The sequence below is a fragment of the Mastomys coucha genome, unplaced genomic scaffold (genome assembly GCF_008632895.1).
Source record: "Mastomys coucha isolate ucsf_1 unplaced genomic scaffold, UCSF_Mcou_1 pScaffold15, whole genome shotgun sequence".
Classification (NCBI taxonomy): Eukaryota; Metazoa; Chordata; class Mammalia; order Rodentia; family Muridae; genus Mastomys; species Mastomys coucha.
In genome coordinates this window covers 118139321-118162718 of record NW_022196897.1, presented here as the reverse complement: position 1 = coordinate 118162718, position 23398 = coordinate 118139321, and the positions used below count along the sequence as shown (strand labels likewise).

General features: G+C 42.0%; 1 protein-coding gene across 6 annotated transcripts in view; it reads left to right on the top strand.

Moving 5' to 3' along the window:
* Positions 1–11407: 11407 nt before the first annotated feature.
* Gpcpd1 (glycerophosphocholine phosphodiesterase 1) overlaps positions 11408–23398 on the top strand; it is a 47679-nt gene continuing 35688 nt past the window's right edge. For 2 of the 6 annotated variants that reach the window (XM_031371994.1, XM_031371992.1), the window contains exons 1-3: positions 11410–11596; positions 17395–17471; positions 20657–20753. Coding sequence is in view for 4 of the 6 variants with exons in the window: in XM_031371992.1 (XP_031227852.1) it covers positions 17423–17471; positions 20657–20753 (146 nt within the window). In the remaining 2 variants the exon portion in view is untranslated. Of the gene's footprint in view, positions 11597–17394; positions 17472–20656; positions 20754–23398 lie in introns of those variants that run through there. The other 4 variants (XM_031371989.1, XM_031371990.1, XM_031371991.1 and 1 more) reach the window with 4 other exon arrangements.

Below are 23398 nucleotides of genomic sequence, written 5' to 3'. Positions count from 1 at the left end.
AGAGAGAGAGAGAGAGAGAGAGAGAGAGAGAGAGAGAGAGAGAGAAGAGGCTAAGGATTGAATCTATAGCCTTGCATACTCTAAGCTAGTATTCTGCCATTGAGCTACATCCTCAGCCCTATTTTATTTTCTTTTTTGAGATAAGGTCTTTCTAGTTTCCCAGGCTGGATTTAAACTTACTCTGTGACCCAAGCTGGCCTTGAATTTGTGGTTTTCCCTCCTGAGCTTCCTGAGTAGATGGCCTATATTACCATACTGGACTTTCATAGTGATTTTAATGGCCATCTTATTCTTCTAAGTGGAGACAGCAGAACATGGTAGCTGTCCCAGGATCTGGAAGGCAGGGGCAGAAGGACTGCTGTTATTTGGAGGCTAGCCTTGGATATATAGTGCGTTCCAGGCCAGCCTAGGCTGCAGAGTGAAACGGCCTTTAAAAAAGCAGAGATAAACTGAGCAGTGGTGGCACACGCCTTTAATCCCAGCACTTGGGAAGCAGAGGCAGGCAGATTTCTGAGTTCAAGGCCAGTCTGGTCTACAGAGTGAGTTCCAGGACAGCCAGGATTATACAGAAAAATCCTGTCTTGAAAAACAAAAACAAAAAACAAAAAAACCAAACAAACAAAAGCAGAGATAAGTCATACAGTGTGGCACAGTTCTATAACTTCCTCATCTTTCAGGAGACTGAAGCAGGAGGATCATAAGTTTAAGGGCTGCCAAGGCTACCTACATAGTGAGGCCCTGTCTCTTAGCAAATAAGAACCCGTGCCTCCCCCTGCACCGAAAAATAGGGATAAACACCACCTAACAAAGAATAGTTTCTATGCTGTCAATTTATCTTCATGATAGCAATATGATGGCTTAATGCTTAAAGGTACTTGCCACCAAATTCTGACAACCTGAGTTCAGATCCCCAAATCCACTCCTGCGAGTTGTCAACTCTGGCTTTCCTATGTATAGTATGGCATGTGAATGTCCCTCTAACATAGACACAAATGAATTAACAATTCTGTCTCCATGAAGACTTATTACTCCTCTTGTGTGTCCTAATTTTTCTCCTTGGCTGATGACTGACTTTGGGAAGTTATTCTTTTAGTCAAAGACTGATATGGTGGGCTGGTGAGATGGCTCAGTGGGTAAGAATACCGACTGTTCTTCCAAAGGTCATGAGTTCAAATCCCAGCAACCACATGGTGGCTCACAACCACCTGTAATGAGATCTGATGCTCTCTTTTGGTGCATCTGAAGACAGTTATAGTGTACTTATTTATAATAATAAATAAATCTTTAAAAAAGAAAAGCTGATATGGTTTAAATCTGAAATGTCCTCCGCAGCCCTGTGTGTGAAGATTCAGGCCTCTGATAGAAGTTTTAAATGATGTAGCTTCTTAGGAATGGAGACTAGCTGGTGCCTGGGAGTGGGCCTCTGTAGGTTATGACTACTTCTGGCTCTTCTCTAGCTTCTTCTGCTTCCCAGACAGGACCAGTCCTCTACCTCAGCCCTGCTTCAGATCCCCCGCTTCCACGATGCCTTCCCTGTCATAACAGATTGTGACAGCTATTCCCAGTTTTCAACGTGACTATATCTGTAATGAACTACAATCCAGAAATAGAGGGCACACCTGTGATCCAGCTCTTGAGGCATAGTGTCCAGGAAAAGCTTAGGCCTGGGTAAGGTGGTACAGGTCTTTAATTCCAAGAGTCCTGGGAAAGCAAATCTCTGAGTTCAAGGCCAGCCTGAGGCAGAAAAAGTTCCAGATCTAGGTGGTGGTATACACCTTTAACCTGGGCCACTCCTTCTGCAGGAGGCCTACATAAGGACATTGAAAGAACGAAGAAGACTCATTCTTCTGCTTGCATTTACTTGTCATCACTTCTGTTGGAACCTATTTCTTCAAGATTCTGGCTTATACAGAAGACCAGGTGAAACACCTTGATTCTTGAACTTCCCATCCACTGCTGCTCATCGTTGGGTTCGCTGGACTGCAGACTGTAAGTCATTCCAATAATTTCCCTTAATGTATAGGGACCTTCTATAAGTTCTGTGACTCTAGAGAACCCTTACTAATAATACATAGACTCTTTGAAACAGGAATCAAGACAAACCTCTTTTCTATTGTTCTTAGTTGATGTTTTAGTCATAGTGACACACTAAAAAAATGGCAAGGCCCGGTGGTTTCATAAAATGGAAAAAGAACGGTTGGTCAGGTGGACATACTGTCCAGCTGTCAGGGCAGATGCCTAAGAAGAATGCTGCCAAAGGACAGGCAGAGATTGAAGTGACACTTTTTACAAATCAAAGAATGTCCCAAACCGTTGGCAACATCTGAAGCCACGCCTCAGACCTGGTACAGAGGGTCTCTTAGAACCCCCCAAGAGAATACCTTGAGCTTTCTGTCTCTAGGACTGACAGAACTCATTTCTTTAGTTTTAAACCACTGAGCGTGTGGAACTTGTTAAGAAGTCTGTCGTGCTAGCCTAGTTAAAGTTGTGGAGATAAGCCGATCTTCTTGATCACATGGCTAATTATGTGACTGGTCGGAAACCAGAGTCTATTTTTGCTTCAATTAGACCTACAATGTTGAAGGTTACAGGCTCCAGCCACTGGGAGATGGCAGTGAATGGGGCTAGAGGATTGAAGTGTGTGTTGCCATAGTAGGGTTTTTACCATTTGGCCCCTATTGGGTTGAACTTCACCTAGAAAATGGACGTTGAAGGGGCTGGATGTCAAGTGCTGAAATAATGTTGGCTAATACTGCTTTGTTCTAGTAAAATATCTTACTTCTCTATTATCAACCACTCTTATGAAACGTAGTCCTAGAGAAGAAATATTGCCTGGCTAATAAATAGCCACTACAAGGGATAGCATGACAAAGTCATGGTAAAAACTGTCAATCTGGGTCCTTTGGGACAGCAATAAGCAGCACACAGATGTTTGCCTCCTCTGCAATGTGGATGTTTTAAAGTTCGAATCAACCTCCAAATATATTGTTTTCCTAAGCAGACTGAGACAGCTGTAAAGGGAGAAACCTTTTTCAGGGCTGTTTTTTCCATGCTTGGAATTATTTTGTATTAAAGCTGGGGAAAACAGGCCTCATAACATGCAGAGCCAAGTTATGAATCAGTGCATAACTCAAAAGAAAAAGAATCTGAATTTTACGCAGTTCCTCAGTCTAAGAAGCGTGGTGACCGATAAGTATTGAACAAACAGGCTCTTCAAGAAGAAAGGCCCTAAGCTGCAGTGTTTCCTGGGTCCCCACCATCATCAAGGCCGATGCTTAGGAGCTCTAGCTGAAAGAGTGCATTTGAGGTTGGAGGAAGTGTTTTCCGTCAGCACCTAAGCTACCTCCAGAAAACCTTTGCTCAGGAGTGTTTTATAATTGTATTTGTGAAAAATCATTTATTTTGCATATGTGCATGTGTTCGTGTGTAAACATGGGGGCATGTGGAAGTTCGAGGACAGCTTCTGGGAGTCAGTTCTCTCCTTCCTCCAGGTGGGTCTGATGCTTCAGCCCAGGTTCTCAGGCTTGGTGACAGGCTTTACTGGCCACTCCATCTCATCTGCTTGCTGGAGAGAGTTACAAGGAAAAGTAATGTAGCCAGGGCTCTGGGCATTTAATAACCGTGTCGGGACACATAGGGACACAGTGGCATCTGTGGCAACATAAATGTTTTTTGTGAGTAGGGGATAGGAGAGAGAAATAAGTTAATAGGAAGAGCAGATGTACTTCTAAGTCCAGTGTGTTGTAGGGTGCTCCCTGAAGGACTGTGGGACTTCTCTTGCAGGGTGTGCAGCAGCAGGATTAAGGGGTAAACATTCACTTTACTTCCTCCTATCCCTCAGCATCAAATTACATCAGGGATGTAAAAAAGGACATTACGGAAAGCAAGCAACGGCCAGCCTTCTGGAACCACAGAGGCACCGTGTAGACACAGAGTAGACAAGTCTACATATGGAGCACAGAGGAAATGCTCCAGTCAGATTTTAGATGAGAGGTGGAAGGCACAGCCCCAGAGGGGGATGGACTTGGCTGAGCCGTAGAGCATTGACAGTCATTGGCTTGGCCTTTTAAAAACCTTCTCACTGTGTAACTTTGACTGGCCCGGAACTTGAGAAGTAGTGTAGCTGGCCTGAACCCTTGTACTCCCAGATCAACTGCCTCTGCTTCTGGAGTGCTACGATTAGAAGTGTGTTCCATCATGCCCAGTTTTTTAAATTTGATTTTTCTTTTTTCTTTCTTCTTTTGTCTGTCATTTTTTAAGATAGAATATGTAATTTTGTAGTCTTGGCTGGCCTGGAATTTATGGTAATTCTCCTGCTTCCACCTCCTGAGTGCTGAGATTATAAGCATGAGTCACCATTCCTTGTTCAGTTTCCATTTGGGATTTTGGCTTCTCTGAATGTATACACACTATAATTTAATCTTCTTTTTTAAAAAATTACTATTATTTTTAAAGATGTATTTATTTTATGTATGTATTCAGACACACCAGAAGAGATCAGATCCCATTACAGATGGTTGTAAGCCACCATGTGGTTGTTGGGAATTGAACTCAGGACCTCTGGAAGAGTAGTCAGTGCTCTTAACTGATGAGCCATCTCTCCAGCCCTAATTTAATCTTCTAAACACAAATCATAAATATAATCTTTGTATTTAAGGAATGCAACTATGTATTCTGATTTTTACTTTTGACACAAAAGGGTTTTCTACATGGCCCTGCCTGTCCTGGAACCACCAGACTGGGCTCACGCTCACAAGAGATCTACCTGCCTCTGCTTCCCAAATAAAGAGTTTAAAGGTATGAGCCATCACACCCATCCTTTTTCTGAGTTTTAAAAAAGCCTAGTAGCTACTTCTGAGCAACTAAGAGGGCCTTAGAATTCCATCATTACTATCATTTGCTCTGGGACTCCCCGCTCCGCCCCATGCCCCAGTTCTGACTGATGAGCTCTCCCACTAGCTTAAAATTCACTGTAAGCACAGTGAGGCCTTGAACTTCCAATCTCTCTGCCACAGCCTCCAATAGCTACACTACTGGGCCTGGCTCTTTCCCTTTTCTTTAAAACAGTATTTGAACTATTTTTTATATATAGTTACATGAATCGGTTGGTAACATTGATAAATCCTAAGAGGTTTGGATAATCCCCATTCTGTGGTTTGTAGCAGGAAAATGCAATAAGGAGTGGAGCAGAGGTGCTCACACAGTCTAAAGGTGTGGCTCCCTTTAATTCTTCAGTACAAAGACAAACAGAAATTTGTTTCCTTAGCTTATAATCCAAGCTTAGACTGGTGAGGTCAAGCAGGAAGTATGAAATACATGATTAGGGCAGTTGGCAAATTCACACAGCGTAGTAGAGGTCTGTGTTAAGTAGAGCCATGCATTTACAGATATTACACACACACACACACACACACACACACACACACACACCACACAATACACTTTTTTTTCTGAGACAAGCTATCCTATCCTATAACCTGCATTGTTCTGGAACATCTACATAACCAAGAATGGCTTTGAATTTCTGATTCTTGGCCACCACTTCTCAAGTGCTAGGATTACAGGTGTGTGCCACTATTTCTGACCAAATCCTGGAATGAACCAGAACAAGCCTTTAATCTTAGCACTGATGGGGTAGAGGCAAGTGACTCACCATGAGTTCTAGTCCAGTCTGCTCTACATAGCAAGTTCTGGGTTAGTCAAGGTTCATAGTGAGACCCTGTCTCAAGGGCCTAACAAATGGAAGAAAAAAAGAAAGGAAGAAAGACAGACAGTAAATCAAGTCACCATTATTTTAACATTAATAATAAAATAATGAGAACAAGATCGACACACAACACTTCTGAGCTTTTTAACTGTTCTCTGCGCGTGTATTTATAGCTGCTATGTACTAGGCATGATGCTGGGTGTGTTGGTCCATGTCCTAGTTCCTGCTCTGGCCTACTGATTCTAGGAGGGCCCAGGTGTAGACACGGCAGATAAACACCTGTCCTGTCATCTCTCACTCCCATTTATGTTTTATAGGTAAAATAATAAAGGAGGGGTGTGAATCTGCAAGTCAGAAGTAGACAGAGGGCAGAAACTCGGCCTCTAATCTTCTCATCAAACACATGCACATAATTAATGCACCATGTCTGCCAAGAAGTTCTGCCTCCCTGAGTCCAGTCCCAGCTCGCTTGGGCTGGCTGCCAGGCTGCAGTTGGCAACTGGGTCTTTAAACTCGGTGCATGGTAACAACACTCTTAAGACTTCTTTTGTTCACAGGCAGGATATATTCTGAAAACAGCAGCTCACTTTGTGGGAAGTTATCAGTATTTTCCATTAAAAAAAAAGATAGCTAGTCAACTGTCGAATCATTTAAGAACTGTTTCCCCAAAAAAGCTGGGGGCTGAAGCCAGGGCCTGATGCATGTGGAGCAAACACTACTGCTGAACTGTAACAATTTTTTTTTTCTTTCTGGGACAAGATCTCCTATAACCTGCATTGGCCTTGAACACCTTTGTAGCCAGCAATAACCTTGAATTTCTGATTCTTGGCCATGGACTCTCAGGAGCTGGGGTTACAGTAGTGTACCACTATATCTAACCATATTGGGGGGTGGAGGTGGTAGATTCATCGTCTTGCTAGCACAAGCCTGGTAACCCTGGTTTGATCTCCAGTGCTCATGTTTTGTTTTTGTTTTGTTAAACCAAAATGAGTAGTTGGCATCTGTAATCCTAGTACTAAGTTAGGAGAGACAGGAGGCGAAAGAAAAATAGTAGAGAAGTTTATAGTCAGCTAGCCTGGAACACACAGTTTAGTAGCAGAGAGAACTTAATATGTGTGCTATGACGTATGCACACTTCCCCACACATATCTCACACACACACCACATATATGTACATGCTAAGAAAAGTATTCTCAGATTGGCAATTATAAAATTAAAATATCAATAAACTCTGAGAAATGTTAAGGTACTCTATATCCGGTAGTTTCAGAATCCACCAAGCTTCCCTTTGGTTATTTATTTGTGGTACTGGGGAGTTGAACCTAACTAAGGCTTTGCACGTGTCAGGAAAGCACTCCACCACTGAGGTGTGTCTCCTGAAGTCTTTAGAGACAAGGACTCAATGTTGCTTAAGCTGGTCCTGAACTTATTTTACAGCTCTGGCAGGCCTTAGACTTGTTATCCTCCTGCCTCAACTTCCCAGGTAGCTAGGATTGTGCTATCAGGCCTGGCCAAGTTTGAATTCTTTGGGTTTGTTTGTTTTTTTAAATATAGCCCTGGCTATCTTGGAATTTTCTATGTAGGCCAGGCTGGCCTCAAACTCACAAAGATCCTCCTGCCTCTGGAGTGCTGGGATTAAAAGCTTTATGCTCAGCTCAACATTAAATCTTTATGTAAAACTAAATTTTCATTTGTCTTTACTAAATAGTAAAACTATATGAATGCCAGAGTGTTACTTTAATAAATGTTTGGCTTGTATCCCTGTTTTATTTTGTTTTATTTTATTTAGGAAGGAGGGACTTATTGTGGCTCACAGTTTGAGGAGATACAGGACCTCCCTAGAGGAAAGGCCTGGACAGGTGGCTCCATGGCAGTGGGAGTGTGTGGCAGGACTCCTAACTTTTCTACTCATTGGCAGAACCTGCTCACCTTTTTTCTATATCTATATACTCAAGGCCTTGTAAAGCTCTCAAGTATAGAGAGGTCATAAGTGGACGTCCAAGAGGCAGCTGAGACCTACACGATGTGTTACAGAGTGCAGGCTATGATTTAGGACTCTTTGGGCCACCGGGGAGGTACACAGACCACAGGACTGAAATCACGGAGATAGTGGAGCTAAAGTAGGGCGTGGGGCGGAAGGTAGGTATCAGTCTTCTATCTAAGCCATGGTACTTCTAGGGAAAACTGTGCAAGAAACAAAGCTGATAATAGCTATAACTACCAAGGGAGGAAAAAAAACAACCAAGCTACACACACACACACACACACACACACACACAAACACACACACACACACATACACACACACACACACAAACACACACACACACATACACACACACACACACACACACACACATACACACACACATACATACACACACACACGCATGCACGCACACACCCAAAGGAACATTATTGTCTGTACAGTACAGACTTGTAATATTAAATCCGGCAAAATAGTCCCCACCAAAGGCCATGAACAATGGGGGCATGCCTGGTAGCTTGCCTCCTAAAAAGCATCAACATTAAGTAATTGTTGTGTTAAAATGCACGTGAGAAATTGAAGCAAATAAAACTAATTTCAGTAAACTGAAACTGGAGCAGTTTTAGCATCAAGCAGCTTAACTTTACCTCTAGGAAATTTAAAATTAAGAAAGTAAGTGGGCTCCCTGGAATTCTCTGTCACAATCCATTAGTAGCAATGGATCTTTTTTTCTTTTTTAAAGATTTATTTATTTGTTTATTTATTTCATGTGTATGAGTACACTGTAGCTGTCTTCAGACACACCAGACAAAAGAGGGCATCAGATCTCATTTCAGATGGTTGCGAACTACCGTGTGGTTGCTGGGAATTGAACTCAGGACCTCTGGAAGAGCAGTCAGTGCTCTTAACCACTGAGCCCTCTCTCCAACCCGTAATGGATCTTGTGCTGAAGACTTATATTCATAATGTCAAAGATGGTAATGGGCAGAACCCAAATCCAGGTCGAGCTCTTAAACTGAGACCCTTTCCCATGAACACATTTAAAAACTTAGAAAATGAGATCCTGGGCTTATCCCAGACAACTGAGAATACATCTCAGAATCCAGTGAGATGGCACATGTTAAGGGTTTCCGTGAAATCTGATGTACTCAGTGCCCTTCTGGTAATAATAAAGTTAACTCTCAGATTAACCTCACTGAAGATATGTTTGAGGAATCATAACATCCCACTCTCACAGCAGGAGCCAGAGGAGGGAACACACGGGCCAAGCCCTGCTTTAGAATTTATGATGGCAGAAAAAGCCCCGTGACTGATAGGAGAGTTTCTAGGCATGCATATAAAACACTTCCTTTCTCGACCTTCACGGATTCAGGTTTCATTGTAAATCATCTCTTGTTACTAGCTAGTTATCTTGCAGAAATCTGTTTCTGGCCCTAGGCCATCCTTCAAATGTGGATTCAAGTTATCCCTCAGAATCTGTAGGGGCTTGGTTACAGGGCTCAACTAGGATTCCAAAATGTTCAGGTTTCTTATATGATTAATATGCTATCTTCATATAACCACTGTATACCTCTTTACTTTAGGGGTTATTTTAGCTTATTTTGTGTGTATGTGTGTTATGTATGTATGTATGTATGTACGTATGTATGTGTATGTGTGCACCACACATGAATCTGGTGCCCTTGGGATACAGAAGAGGACATTGGAGTCCCTACATTGAAGTCATGGAAGGTTGTAAGCTGCCATGTGGGTGGTGGGAACAGGCCCTATGCAAGAACAAGCACTCCTCTAACTACAGAGCTATCTTTGCAACCCAGCACGTCTTTATTTTTAAAGCCCCCTCCTCATTTATGCTCCCACACAAGGTTAATGTTATGTTTAGTACAAATGCATTTTTTCCCTCTATTTCTCGTCTGTGATTGCTTGATCTGCCAATGTGGAAATCAAGGATCCTCTGGGTCAGCCATACTTCTACTGCTGTTCTGAGACAATGTCTTGTACTGCAGCTCTAGCTGGTCTAGTACCCATTTTGCAGGCAAGGCAACCCTCCAGCTCATATCAACCTTAACTTAACCTCTGAGATTCTGGGATTCCAGACCTGTATCAGGTGCAGACCTCTTTATATTTCAAGAGGATTTAGGGAAGGGCATGAGTTAGGTCTACCATCCCAAACCATAAATACTCCACAAATGGTAGTTTGACTGAATGGTGATTATAGAAGAATAGAGATCTACCGCAAACACTCAAAGGAAGTAGACTCTTGAGACACTTCATCACTGAAGTGTGACTAACAGCAGAGAAATGAAGTCACGCCAAGCACTTAGCAGATGTACAGCAGTGGACCTTCAGTAGGGAAGGTGATTCTGTCTGATGGTCACTATCTCAACTTAAGTGGACCCCGATTACATAATGTTACATTAGAAGTTACCTAGTGGTTGATCTTGGGCTTATTTAGGGTTGGAAGAAAAGAGAGAAGTAGAAGAGGAGGAGGAGGAAGAGGAAGGGTAGTTTTAGAAAGCAAAGAACAACTCTAGAGAGGGAGGGTCTCTTTGGTTTTATTTATTTGTTTGTTTGTTTTATTTTGTTTTGTTTTGTTTTTGTTTTTGTTTTGTTTTGTTTTTGAGACAGGGTTTCTCTGTGTAGCCCTGGCTGTCCTGGAACTCACTCTGTAGACCAGGCTGGCCTCGAACTCAGAAATCCACCTGCCTCTGCCTCCCAAGTGCTGAGATTAAAGATGTGTGCCACCACTACCTGGCAGTTTTATTTATTTATTGACTTATTTGATTTATTTGGGGTTTGCAACAGTAGGCTTCTAGAAATCAAAGGGAGTTTGTTTTCTCTCACCATGTAGGTTCCAGGAGGTGAACTCAGATCTTCAAATTTGGTGGTCAATGCCTTTAACCACTGAGCTATCCAGGGCCCCTTGTTGTTGTTGGTTTTCTTTTTTTAAGATTTGTTTATTTATTTTATGTATGTGAGTACACTGTAGCTGTGCAGATGGTTGTAAGCCTTCATGTGGTTGTTGGGAGTTGAATTTTAGGACCTCTGTTTGCTCCAGTCGGCCCTAGCTGACTTCAGAGGCACCAGAAAAGAGTATCAGATCTAATTATGGGTGGTTGTGAGCCACCATGTGGTTGCTGGGATTTGAACTCAGGACCTTCGGAAGAGCAGTCGGTGCTCTTACCCACTGAGCCATCTCACCAGCCCCATTTTGTTTTAACTTTAAGGATTTAGTCTGTGATTATTTTGTAAGGAAAGCAATTTCCAGAAAACATCAGGCTCCCTCATCTTTTTTTTTTTTCTTTTGGTTTTTCGAGACAGGGTTCTCTGTATAGCCCTGGCTGTCCTGGAACTCACTCTGTAGACCAGGCTGGCCCCAAACTCAGAAATCCACCTGTCTCTGCCTCCCAAGTGCTGGGATTAAAGGCATGTGCCACCACCACCTGGCGCCCTCATCTTTCTCTTCTGAGACAGGATCTCCCTTTATAGCCCAGGTTGGCCTCGAACTCGCGGTCTACTTGCAAGGCGCACCCTCCCAACACTGGGATTACAAGCGCACCACCTTGACCTTCAGTACCTCAGCTGACCCGGACCAGGCTGGCCTCAGGTCTCTGGGCCGGCCTTCCAGGAACGCGCAGCCCGCCCCCCCGGCACGCGGCCGCCGATTGGCCAGACCTGGACCGGGCGTGACGTCAGGCCCCGCCCCGCCACCCTTCGACCCCGCCCCGCGGGGAGGGCTGGCAGTTTAGTCTAGGGCAGCTGAAACCGGTTTGCGAGGCTGCTGTAGCTGGGCTCGGTGCTGCCTCGGGCCACCTAAGGGAGCGCTGGCGAGGCGCTGACACTCGGCTCGGTCGGCCGCGGCCCAGGCTCTCGGCGCGGCGCGGAGCGGAGCAGAGCGGCAGGTGAGGGGGGCCGGCGGGCGGGCGGGCGCTCTCGCGGAGGGGCGGGCGGGCGACCGGCCTGGCGTTCCGCGGTGCGGCTGGAGCCCCCGCTGCCACGTGCGGCTGCGGTCCCACTGAGCGGCGTGACCCAGGACAGCCACGGAAATACCGGGCGGAGAATAGAGGAACAAAGAAAACGCCGGAGCCGGAGCTCGAGCCCTCCGTGCCTCCCGGCCCCGGCGCCCCCTCCGTCACCTCGGGCCGGCTCTGGTGACTCGCGCCGTTTTGACAGCTGCTTACTTCCCCAAATAAAAATTAGTGCTCACAAACGAAACGCCGGGTGACAGTACGGTCGGGTGGGGAGGACCCGGGGCTTTGTGTAGCTCCTTGTCGGGGCCCTCGGCGACGTTTTAGGGCTGCGGTCCTCTTGGCGTCGCCGGCTTGGAGGCAGTGGCTGCCCCGCGCTGCTTCATCTGTCGGGTCCGGCCAGAAGCTCGAGGGGGTTGGGGGGAAGCCTGGAGTTGGCCGGTTTCTAGGGATTCTCTGCCTGTGTGGGTCTAGCGTCCCCCGCTCTGCTCCTGTGTCCTGCCGCTCTGGGGCTCCTGCCCCTAACCCTAACTCTGCCCGTCATGCTGCTGCCTGTTATATGTCTAACAAAATAAGGCAAAACAAAACAAACAAAAACAAGCTGTCAGCCTCCCCACTCCTCCCATCGCTCAATAGCCTAGAAACAAACAGCACAAAAATAAAACTGGTAAACCTCATGCAGTGGCTTAAATACTCGGGGAAATCAGTGTTCTAAACAATTAAATCTGCAAAGAAAAGACGCAGGAAATTTGCACCCGGAGGATTGGTAGACAGAGAAGAAAACTGAATAATGCTTGGTGTGCATAAATAAAGTTGGTGGGTGAGTTGGTTCTCTCTTCATATTTATATATAATAGATAACGTGTGATAAATACATACGAAAATATCAACACGAAATGAGAAGCATTTGGAAAAAGCCCACTGCATGTTTAAAGCTGATGAAAATGTTAATTTGGCTTATGAACTGTCCATTAGCCCTTGCTTAATGAAAAACTGATTCTTGTCTGCATATGTTTGATTAAAATATTGGCTGAAAGTATATGGAGGTCTGAGAAAGGGGGCCCTGATGACCCCCACCAACATCAGTGTGGCCACTTAAATGGTTTCTTGATTATAGGATATTCTGAGGATCAAAGCTGCTAGAATCAAGGAGAATTAGAAACAGCTTTTTTTTCTTTGAAAAGTTTTAAAGGGAAACACAGATGTTCTTTTTGGCCAGAAATACATGCTTTATCTAAAAATACCCACCTTCAGTTAAGCTGTAAACTAAATGTTCCTGTACCCTTGGTTAGCTTAAATCTCCAGTATGTTTCCCAAGCTGATAAACTACCTAGGTCTGAAACTAGCTAGGTCCACTGTTGAAAACGTTCAGCAAAAAAGGATAAACCTTTTTTTTTTTTTTTTTTTTTTTTGCCAGGAGGAACTGTGAAAAGTTTTGATGTCAGTTTAAGTTACAGTGGGTGGTATTTTAAAACTTCTTGAGTCTTTTAACAAACTTCAAATGGGCCAGACTCAGGCAGCAGTGCACACTCTTAGGCACTTAAGAGGTGGAGACAGATCTGTGAATTCAAAGCCAGCCAGGGTGTCGAAGTGAGATCCAACCTCAAAAATAAGTAAGCAGGTTAAGTTAAATTAACTGCTCAAATTAAGCTGAAAGTGCTGTATAGTAAATATCTTTAGACAGTACAAATTGGAGGTTGCATTGGGAAAAAAAATTACCAAAGCCAAAACAACAAACTCGTAGTAAAGTGATAGGTGAGCTGGCTATCTGTCTCAGCTGGGTATGCAGTGACTAGCATTTTTTACTCTTATCTTGTATGTGTATCTGAAAGACCTCCTTCATCCAAGTCAGAATATCTTTGTTTGTTTAGCAGAAGAAATAAAGGTAGATGTGTAAACAACTCAGTAGGACAAGTACTCTCTAAAACATTCACTGCTGTTTTGGAGGTGCTTGGGTGCTGAAGCTGTACCCTTCAGGCCTGCACCAAAATTTTGGCCTCTGTCCATGGTCAAGTAAGGTGCCAGTACAGCGGTTCCCCAGGCTTTTGCTTGTTATGACACTACATTTTTGAGGGGTGGGAATTGAACTAGATTGCTGACTTTTGACGATGGCACTTGTCTCCTGGGCTGTTCTGTAAAGTTTACACATGTGTGTCTCTGTGTAGTGTACGCGCTGCAGTCCTAACTGTTGAGTTGTCACAGCTATCTCACAATTGTAGAGACGGAAAACAGACTGTTCCTGGTTGTCTAATGCAGTAGATGTCTAGAGCTAAATTTGTACTCACTAAATTTGCCACTCACCATAACTTACTGATAACAAAACTTTCCACAGTTCCTCCTGGCAAAAAGTACATGGAAATAATTATGTGATTTCACTTACATTGATTGAATTGGTTCTACCAATTGATAAGTAGTTAGCTGAATACCAACTCTAAAGTCTCGTAGATGAGATTGCCCTTAGTTAAAAATTGTAAACACTGGGTGAAAGTTCAGATTACAGTGTAAGATTGACAGGGTTGTTAGACTCAGCAGAAAATGATTCTGGCTGAAAAGCCTGCGGGCCTCACTGCCGAGACCTAAGTTTGATCCCCAGAAGCATTCATGATAGGAGAGAACCAACTCCTGCAAGTTGCTCTCTGACCTTCCTGTGTATACCTTGGTCCTCCTTTCCTTCCTTTCCCCTTTCTTTCTTAAAACACAAAGAGAAATTGAAGTTGGTTATTCAGTCATGTTGCTGAGTTATGGGTTTAGTCTGTCTCTTAAAATTAATTCAGTATGCTGGATAGTGGTGGTGGGCACCTCTAATCCCAGAGGCCCAGGCAGGCAGATCTCTGTAAGTTTGAGACTAGTTTGAGCTAGGGCTACAAAGAAACCCTGTCTCAAAAAACAAAACAAAAATTAAATTCATTCAGTAACTTTAAAGCTTTTTTGTTAGATTTAGGACTTTGTCTTTTGGATCAGTTAAATGGAGGTTGCAGTATCTCAATGAACCATTTTACTTGTTAGAAAGTGCTTGTGGGGCTGGTGAGGTGGCTCAGTGGTTAAGAGCACCGACTGCTCTTCCAAAGGTCCTGAGTTCAAGTCCCAGCAACCACATGGTGGCTCACAACCATCTGTAGTGGGATCTGACACCATCTTCTGGAGTGTCTGAAGATAGCTACAGTGTACTTACATACAATAAATAAACAAATCTTTTTTTTTTTTTAAGTGCTTGTGTGCTCAGGGTTATACTCAGGTTTTTTGTTTGTTTGTTTGTTTGTTTGTTTTTTGGTTTTGGTTTTTGGTTTTTCGAGACAGGGTTTCTCTGTATAGCCCTGGCTGTCCTGGAACTCACTCTGTAGACCAGGCTGGCCTCGAACTCAGAAATCTGCCTGTCTCTGCCTCCCAAGTGCTGGGATCAAAGGTGTGCGCCACCACTGCCTGGCTTATACTCAGGGTTTTGTCACCTGTTCTAAAAGAACTATTGAAATATTCAGATAGCAGGCTAAACAACAACTGTTTTTATGTAAGAGTTTTTTTTTCAACAGTTCTAGCACAAGCACAGATATATGCACATGAATAGATTTTGCTTACTCAGACACAGAAACATTATTAGTCTTGTTTTACATATATGTAAATATGATACTATATTTATGAATTAACTTTCAGCATTTTACACATTTGTAAAAGAACATTTCAGCATTACATCTTCTAATTGATGTAAATGTGACAGTGAATCCATAGTATGTAGATATTAAACATTACTTACCAGCTCTCTCTAGGTGTTATAGATCAGGTGTTTGAACCTGATCTATAGAGGACTGCTCAGTCACCATGTGATGTTAGCAATACCATTGGCCTCTATATTCTATAATCATCCCTACTCATAAATAAAATGAAATGTAGCTGGTAAATTAAGGGGGCATGATGCTAAATAAAAGTGTGAATTTGTATTCTTTTAGAGACCTGGACATTCCTGCAGAAAAGTTTTTTTTAATTTTTTTTTTTTTGGATCATTTGAGTAGTTAAATAAAAATGTATTACCCTATAAAGAATGTGTTCTTAGTTTAGACTTAGTAACTATCTTGAGATATATGTGTCTGTGTATTTGTATGTATTTTAAAAATAATTTTCTGTTGTCCCTTAGTTAATTAAAGTAGGCTATGGTAAACATACTTGGCTAAGTCTGGAGGTAGGGAAGAAGATATGAGTAAAGAGGCAGAGGGCCTCAGTTTTAGAAGTGTGGTTTCTGAAAATCTGTAGTGAGGAAGAATGCTTTCCTTTCGTTATAGCAGAAGAGCTTAGAAGCCAGAACAGCTATGTGATTTTGAATGTTGATGACTAGAAAGAATGCTGTGGCCATAAGAAAATCAGATCAAGTTTTTTGTAATAGTTTGTAGATGAGACTAAATTTAAAGAATTTAATATGCTCGCCCTATAAAAAACTGAAAAGAGTAAATTTTGAGAGAGTATTTGTGTAGGTGGCTGGTTGCATTGTATATTTGAACTAGACTCAGAACCTTGTTGCTAAACTATAGTTGAACTGAAAGGTTCGGGTTGCTTTTCTGTTCCTCAAGCAGAAGTCTCTACTTAAGCTTTTCTGTCTGTGGGGTTTCCTTTTCCTTTCATCCTAACCTGGGTCTGGCTAAGAAAGATATGTTGACTTAGCACAGCTGCTTATCAGAAGAGAAAGTATGTGCCAAGAGAACCTTGACTCCCTAAAATAAAAAGTTTGGACACATTTGCTTTGCAATATTTCTGGTCCATACATTCTTTGATTTTTTTTTTCTTTTTTGGAAATGTATAACAAAACCATGAGTCTTACTAGATACTTAATGCAATCAGTTGTATATAAGGAGTTTGAAATGACTACTTGAATTTTTGGCTGTATCCCTTTATTTTTCCTTATCAAAGTTACTTTTTTTTTAAGATGAAGGCATAAAGTTGGGAGAAAAGGGACTAGGAGGAGTTAGAGTGAGGTAGTGGTATAGATATGATCAAATTGTATAAACATTTGAAAGTTTCAAAGAAAAATTATTTTAAAAGTTAAAAAAAGTATAACAGAATTGTAAAAGTCATTAAAAATCTTTTGTTTGTTTGAAACAAGGTCTCTATGTAGTCTTGGCTGTCCTGGAACTCACAGAGATCCTCCTACCTCTGCTTTCCGAGAGCTGAGATTATCAGTGCACCAATTAAATTGTTTGTTTGTTTTGAGACAAGATTACTCTTTGTAGTCCTGGAGCAAGAACTTGGAACTTGCTCTGTAGACCAGGCTATCTCAACCTCCTTAGTGCTGCCCTTAAAGGCATGAGCCACTACCATCCAAACCAATGAAGTTTTTAAAACTTTATTTAAGTGTATGTATGTGGAGAGCACACGTCAGATGATAGTTTTCAGAAATTGGCTTTTTCCCACTTTTATTGTAGACCTGGTGATTGAACTTGGGTCATCAGGCTTGGTGGCAAGTGCATTTGCTCTGAGTTAGTTACCCTCTGTGTCATTGCATTCATTGCTTTTTCTGTTAAGTCAGCGACTCATACTTTGCAAGCTGGTTTCCAACCCACCATGTAGTGTGGATAACTTTGAACTTCTGTTCTGTCAGAGTCTGAATACTAGGTATATGTGGTGCTAGGGGTTGAACCCAGGGCATTGTGTGTGCTAGACAAGCACTATCAGTGAACTCTATTGTATACTGATGCTAAAATAACTTATTTTTTTCTATACAATAGTAAAAAATTTTCTTTTCTTTCCTAGCAGAAATCCTTAAAGTAATTCCATCAAAATGACACCTTCTCAGGTCACTTTTGAAATAAGAGGAACTCTTTTACCAGGTAAACTAAAGCTTTAATTTATAAAATACTCTTTAAAGTTAAGTAAACATTTTCTTTGCCAGATGTTTTTAAAATTAATCATTTTAAAAGCCCCCCCACCCCTAATGTGTATAGATGTTTTGTCTGCCTGCCTGTCTGTGTATATAACTCCTATAGAATTCAGAAGAGGGTATCATGATCCGGATCTCCTTCGGATTGTTGTGAGCTAGTGTGTGGGGATGCCTGTAGTTAAGCTGGGACCTCTGAAGAGCATCCAGTGCTCGCTCTTGAGCAATCTCTCCAGAACCTTCTCCTTTCTTTATCACGGCAAAAATCATATCTGCTCCAGGAATGTCCTTTTTGGGATTCTAAGCATTGTCCATCAGTGTACTTTCTTTTCAGGTAATACCTATGTTCTTATTGGCATCCACATAAAAGAACCCAGCAGCCTGAATTGTTTTCTGCCACACAGATCATGCCAATTTGGTGCAGTCCTGCGTTTGCCTTCTCTTTCTAAAATGCCACAAAGACCTTGTCTATTTAAATGTTATCTTGTCTTCCTCTTTTTAAAGACAGGGTCTTACTTTGTATTCCTGGCCAGCCTGAGACTGGTGAAATCCTCAGAAATCCTCCACTCATTTTAAATGTTGATGCCAGTACTCCCAGCTCTACCGACTGAAGCCTGATACCTTATTTTCTAGTCCAAGCTGTGTACATATGTTGGTTCAACCACACTCCCTCTTGGGCCCAATTTTTAAATACCTTGTCGGTCTTACCTGTCAGACACATAGTAAATTCAGGAGTGTACCAACCCCTCGTGGTATCTTTTATTGCTGTTAAGAAAACTGAACTTTTTGCACAGATGGAGATGGGTATTTTGTTTGCATGACAGGGGAAATTGTGCTACTGTAAGAAGTTGAAATATTTGGCTAAAATTGACTTATTTGCTACTTGGGAATTTCTGTTGCTTGTTAAAGTAATGTGAAATAATTGGTGTAAGGTATTATACCAAACACTACCACATCTGGGTGTGAGTCTGGTTGCTATTTTCTGCTTATATTGGCTACATTTCAGTTCCTCAGATCTGCTACTCCTCTCCCCATTTCCTCTTTTGAGACTTTTCTTTTTTTTTAAAAAAAAAAAAAATTATTGATTTTAAAGATTTTACTTTATCTTTGTGAGTACACCATTGCTGTCCTCAGACACACCAGAAGAGGGCATCACATCCCATTACAGATGGTTGTGAGCCACTATGTGGTTGCTGGGAACTGAACGCAGGACCTACGGAAGAGCAGTCAGTGCTTTTAACTGCTGAGCCATCTCTCCAGCCCCGAGAATTTTCTTTTTATCAAATCCTGTATTCCTTTGCCTGGATCTGTGCCCTTAAACTCTCATGGTTTGTGAGGACAGTGAGAGGGCCTCTGAGAAATTTCCTCAGGTTCTGGCACAGTTTCTGTAGATCTTGAGTAATTGCCCTGTGACAAATGCTAAGCTTTATGAAAACATGATCATGTCTTGATGCTGAATTCTTGAACCTAGCACAGAACTTGGTACAGATGAAGAGTAGAGTAAATGTGTTCAAAGAATAAATGATTGACTCATTCTGTATAGCTAACATGGTTGTTGTAGCAACCACCACAGCAATTGACTGTGTGTTTGTGTGCATGCACGTGTGCATGCTTTATGTTCAGCCAGAAAACCTAGTATAGCTTTACTCTGGGTAGAATTCTTCAGATGATGATTGCCCACTAGCTGATGTTTACCTTCTCACTGCTCACTTCTATTTGTAGCCTTCTGGAGAGACTACAGTTATATAAGTACACTGTGGATGTCTTCAGACACACCAAAAGAGGACATCAGATCTCATTACAGATGGTGGTGAGCCACCATATGGTTGCTGGGAATTGAACTCAGGACCTCTGGAAGAGTAGCCAGTGCTCTTAACCACTGCGCTATCTCTCCAGCCCTATATTGTACCCTTTTTGGGACAGGGTCTCATATATTCCCTAAAGTGTTGTAGTAAAAATTAATTGGGGGTTTCTACATCACCTTTGATCATTTTGTTCCCAAATAAAGGACACAAAACCTTTATATTTATAGTTAGCCTTAATAGCACGAGACCTTGGCAGGTATCAGCCCACTATACTATTTTGTCTATTTCCATGTCAATAACCCTTATAGCTTCCCATGTTCCCCCTGGGCCACTCCTTCTACTCTAGCTGGCCAGCCCTATTCAAGACCATATTCTCACGATCCACATACTCCATGTTGTCTTCTTCCTTCTTCCTCTTCTCCCTCCAGTGGTCTTTCATTAGACCCCAAGCCTGGGACCAAAGCTCTGAAGCAACCTCTCTTCTGTAGGCTATAGATATTAACCAGTAGTTTTAAATTAAGTAGCACAACAAAAGCTGGTAAACATGAGAATTCACTCATAGGCAATTAAACCTTAGTATATAGAATTTAGCATTATAATATGAAGCAACAGACCAAACCTCAACAATTCTCCCCCCTCTAAACAAAAAGGCTCTTTCTGTTAAAATAATAAACAACATACAATAGGAAAAATTATGAAAGTTATTAGGTAAGATTTACATTCAAAAAGTTCAGTCTGCTTGTATTTGGCAACTCAGGAAAAGTGTACTATTTCTCCTATCCTGGTGAGTTCAGAGTTTTTTATATCTAAATAATTTTTTATCCTAATTTTTTTACCATCCTAAAAACATCTTCTTGGACTTAAAACATCTTCTTAAACCCTAAACAACTTAAGCTGCTAGTAAAACTGGCTATTTAGTCTTCAACCCCATCAGATACCTGAGACTGAATAAATATTACCTGAGTATGCAGGAAATGCAGATACACAGTCTCCAAAAATTATAGAAATGACAATTGACTGCCAGGATAGTCCCCAATATTCTCTAAAACATTAGATCATATCCAATCACTTTTTCTTGAATGCTTTTTACTTGCTTAATAAATAGTTGAATAGATAGAGCGAAGCTTGCTTCTGTACCTGTTTTGCTGCCTCTGGAATGGAGAGGTAAGTCCAGTTAACTTATAAGGTGATAGGATGGCTGTGAGTCAAAAGTCTTGCCAGAGGCTCCTCTTTCTTGACTCCGGGAGACTCTAAAGACAAGTGCACCTGCTCTTGCTTCCTAAAGTTGGAGAGTTTCTTGTTTGGAAAAGCCTAACAGCTCTGATTTCTTTAGGAGAGGTCTTTGCAATATGTGGAAGCTGTGATGCCTTGGGAAACTGGAATCCTCAAAATGCTGTGGTTCTTCTTAATGAGAACGAGACAGGGGAAAGGTGAGTGCAGAAATGCCAGGTGGCAGAGTAATTGTGACATTCGCATTATAAACCTAGGGACTGCTGAAGGACTATGTATATAGTTTCTCTTAGCTTATTTTTTATGAAAATTGTGAGGTATACGATTTTAAAAAGTAAAATCATTTTATAAAGTTTTGGGGCAGGGAGGTTCCATATAACTTCCATTCAGAAGAACTTTTTTTTCTTAAAGATTTATTTTATGTATTTGAGGACACTGTAGCTCTACAAATGGTTATGAGCCTTCATGTAGTTGTTTGGGAATTGAATTTTTAGGACCTCTGCTCTCTCCAGTCAGCCCTGCTCTCTCCAGCCCAAAGATTTGTTTATTATTATACATAAGTACATTGTAGCTGTCTTCACACTCACCAGAAGAGTGCATCAGATCTCATTACGTGTGGTTGTGAGCTGGGATTTGAACTCAGGACCTTCCGAAGAGCAGTCAGCCATCTCGCCAGCCCATTCAGAACTCTTTATTTTGTGACTCTCGTCGCCATCTCATCTCCCTTTTATTACATTTTAAATGGCATCTGTGTGTGTGGTGTGTGTGTGTTTATTATATGTATACACATATATGTATGTATGTATTTGTCTGCCACTGTGTAAAAAGTGGTTTAGCAGCAAACTCCTTTACTCACTGAGCCATGCCAAAGAACTCACCTCTCCTGAAGGCCCCCCACTCTGTTTTGGAAGAACTGAGAACTGAACCTATGATGTTGCACAAGCTAAGCAAGAATTAAACCACTGAACTATATCCACAACCATTTATTTTTGCTTTTTATTTTGAGATTGTATCTTGCTGAGTTATCCAGGGCTGGTCTTGAACCCTGAACTGCTCTCAGCTTCCTCAGTTATTAGGACAGGCCTGTGCTACCACATTAGCTTTACCACCATGTTTCAAAGTAGCAGGCTTGTCTTGTTTAAAACAAAATCTAGGTATTATCTCTAGACTTCTCAGTCCATTTCTCTCTCTCTCTTTCTTTCTCTCTCCCTCCCTCCTTCCCTCCTTCCCTCCCTCCCTCCCTCCCTCCCTCCCTCCCTCTCTCTCTCCCCCCTCCCCCTCCCCCTCTCTCTCCCTCTGTGTATGTGTGTGTGTGTGTGTGTGTGTGTGTGTGTGATCAAATCCAGGCACTCATACACATGTTAAACATGCATACTGCTATTTAACTATTTCTATTATATTATTACTTTGAAGCTGGTCTTGAACTGACCCTCTTGCTTCAGCCTTCTTCTTTTTTTTTTTTTTTTTTTTTTTTTTGGTTTTTCGAGACAGGGTTTCTTTGTGCAGCCCTGGCTGTCCTAGAACTTACTCTGTAGACCAGGCTGACCTTGAACTCAGAAATTCACCTGCCTCTGCCTCTCCAAGCCGCTGGGATTAAAGGCGTGCACCACCACTACCACTGCCCGGTCTTGCTTTCTGCAAGCCTTCTGAGTACTAGGTGTATACATGTAAATGTGCATAAGAAGTTATTTTTCTGTTGGGGGAAGTACTGGGGATTGAATTTATAGCTTTTGTTCATGCTGGAGGAATGTTCTACTACTGAGCTCTTTTCTTTATGGTTCCTTCTTTCACTCTTTAGTTTTCTTTTTAAGTTGTACTTGTTTATGTACTTACTAATTTTCATGTGTATATATGTGTATAAATTCACCCATGCCATGGCATGTGTAGACAACTTTGGGAGTAGTTCTCTATCATGTGAGTTTTGGAGATTGAACTTAGTTTATTTGGCTTGTTGGCAAGTGTCTTTACTCTTTTGAGAAGGTATTTCTCTGTGTAGGCCTGATTGTCCTGGAATTCATTATATAGACCAGGCTGGCTTCTAACTCAGAGATAGATCACCTGCCTCTGTATTCTGAATGCTGGTATTAAAGGCATGAACCACCACCACCTGGCTAAGTGTTTTTATTAGCCATTTTTTGTTGTTTTTTTCGAGACAGGGTTTCTCTTTGTAGCCCTGGCTGTCCTAGAACTCACTCTGTAGACCAGGCTGGCCTCGAACTCAGAAATCCTCCTGCCTCTGCCTCCCAAGTACTGGGATTAAAGGCGCGTACTACCACTGCCTGGCTTTTATTAGCCATTTTGCTAGCCTCTTCTAAAATTCTATTTATTTGTCTGTTTATTAACTAGACAGGATCTCACCATGTAACTCTGGCTGGCTTGGAACTTGCTATAGGCCTGGAACTTGCTATAGGCCAGGCTGGTTTAAACTCAGAGATCTGCCTGCCCCTACCTCTTTTGAGTGCTAGGATTAAAGGTGTGCCCTACCAGCAGACAGTATTTTGAGACTGGATCTTAACTAGTTTACTCAAAATGTTCTTGAACTCACACTATAGTCCAGGCTCACTTTGTTCTTGAGCTTACAAATTTCTGATGCCAGTCTCTTAACTTGTATACTGCCATGCTTAGCTGAAACCACCTACTGGGAAGTATGTGTGATATTAATGAGTAGAACATGCATTTTGATTCCTGAGCTATAAAGAGAAATGTGGTCACTAGTAGCATTAAGCTCAGTATAAGTCTGTTGCTAATGCAGTGGACAAGGAAAGGACAGATATAGGTGTATGCATTTAGCTGTAATCTTGAACAAAGCTCATGGATCCAGGCCTTAATTTTATTTCTTTTTTTT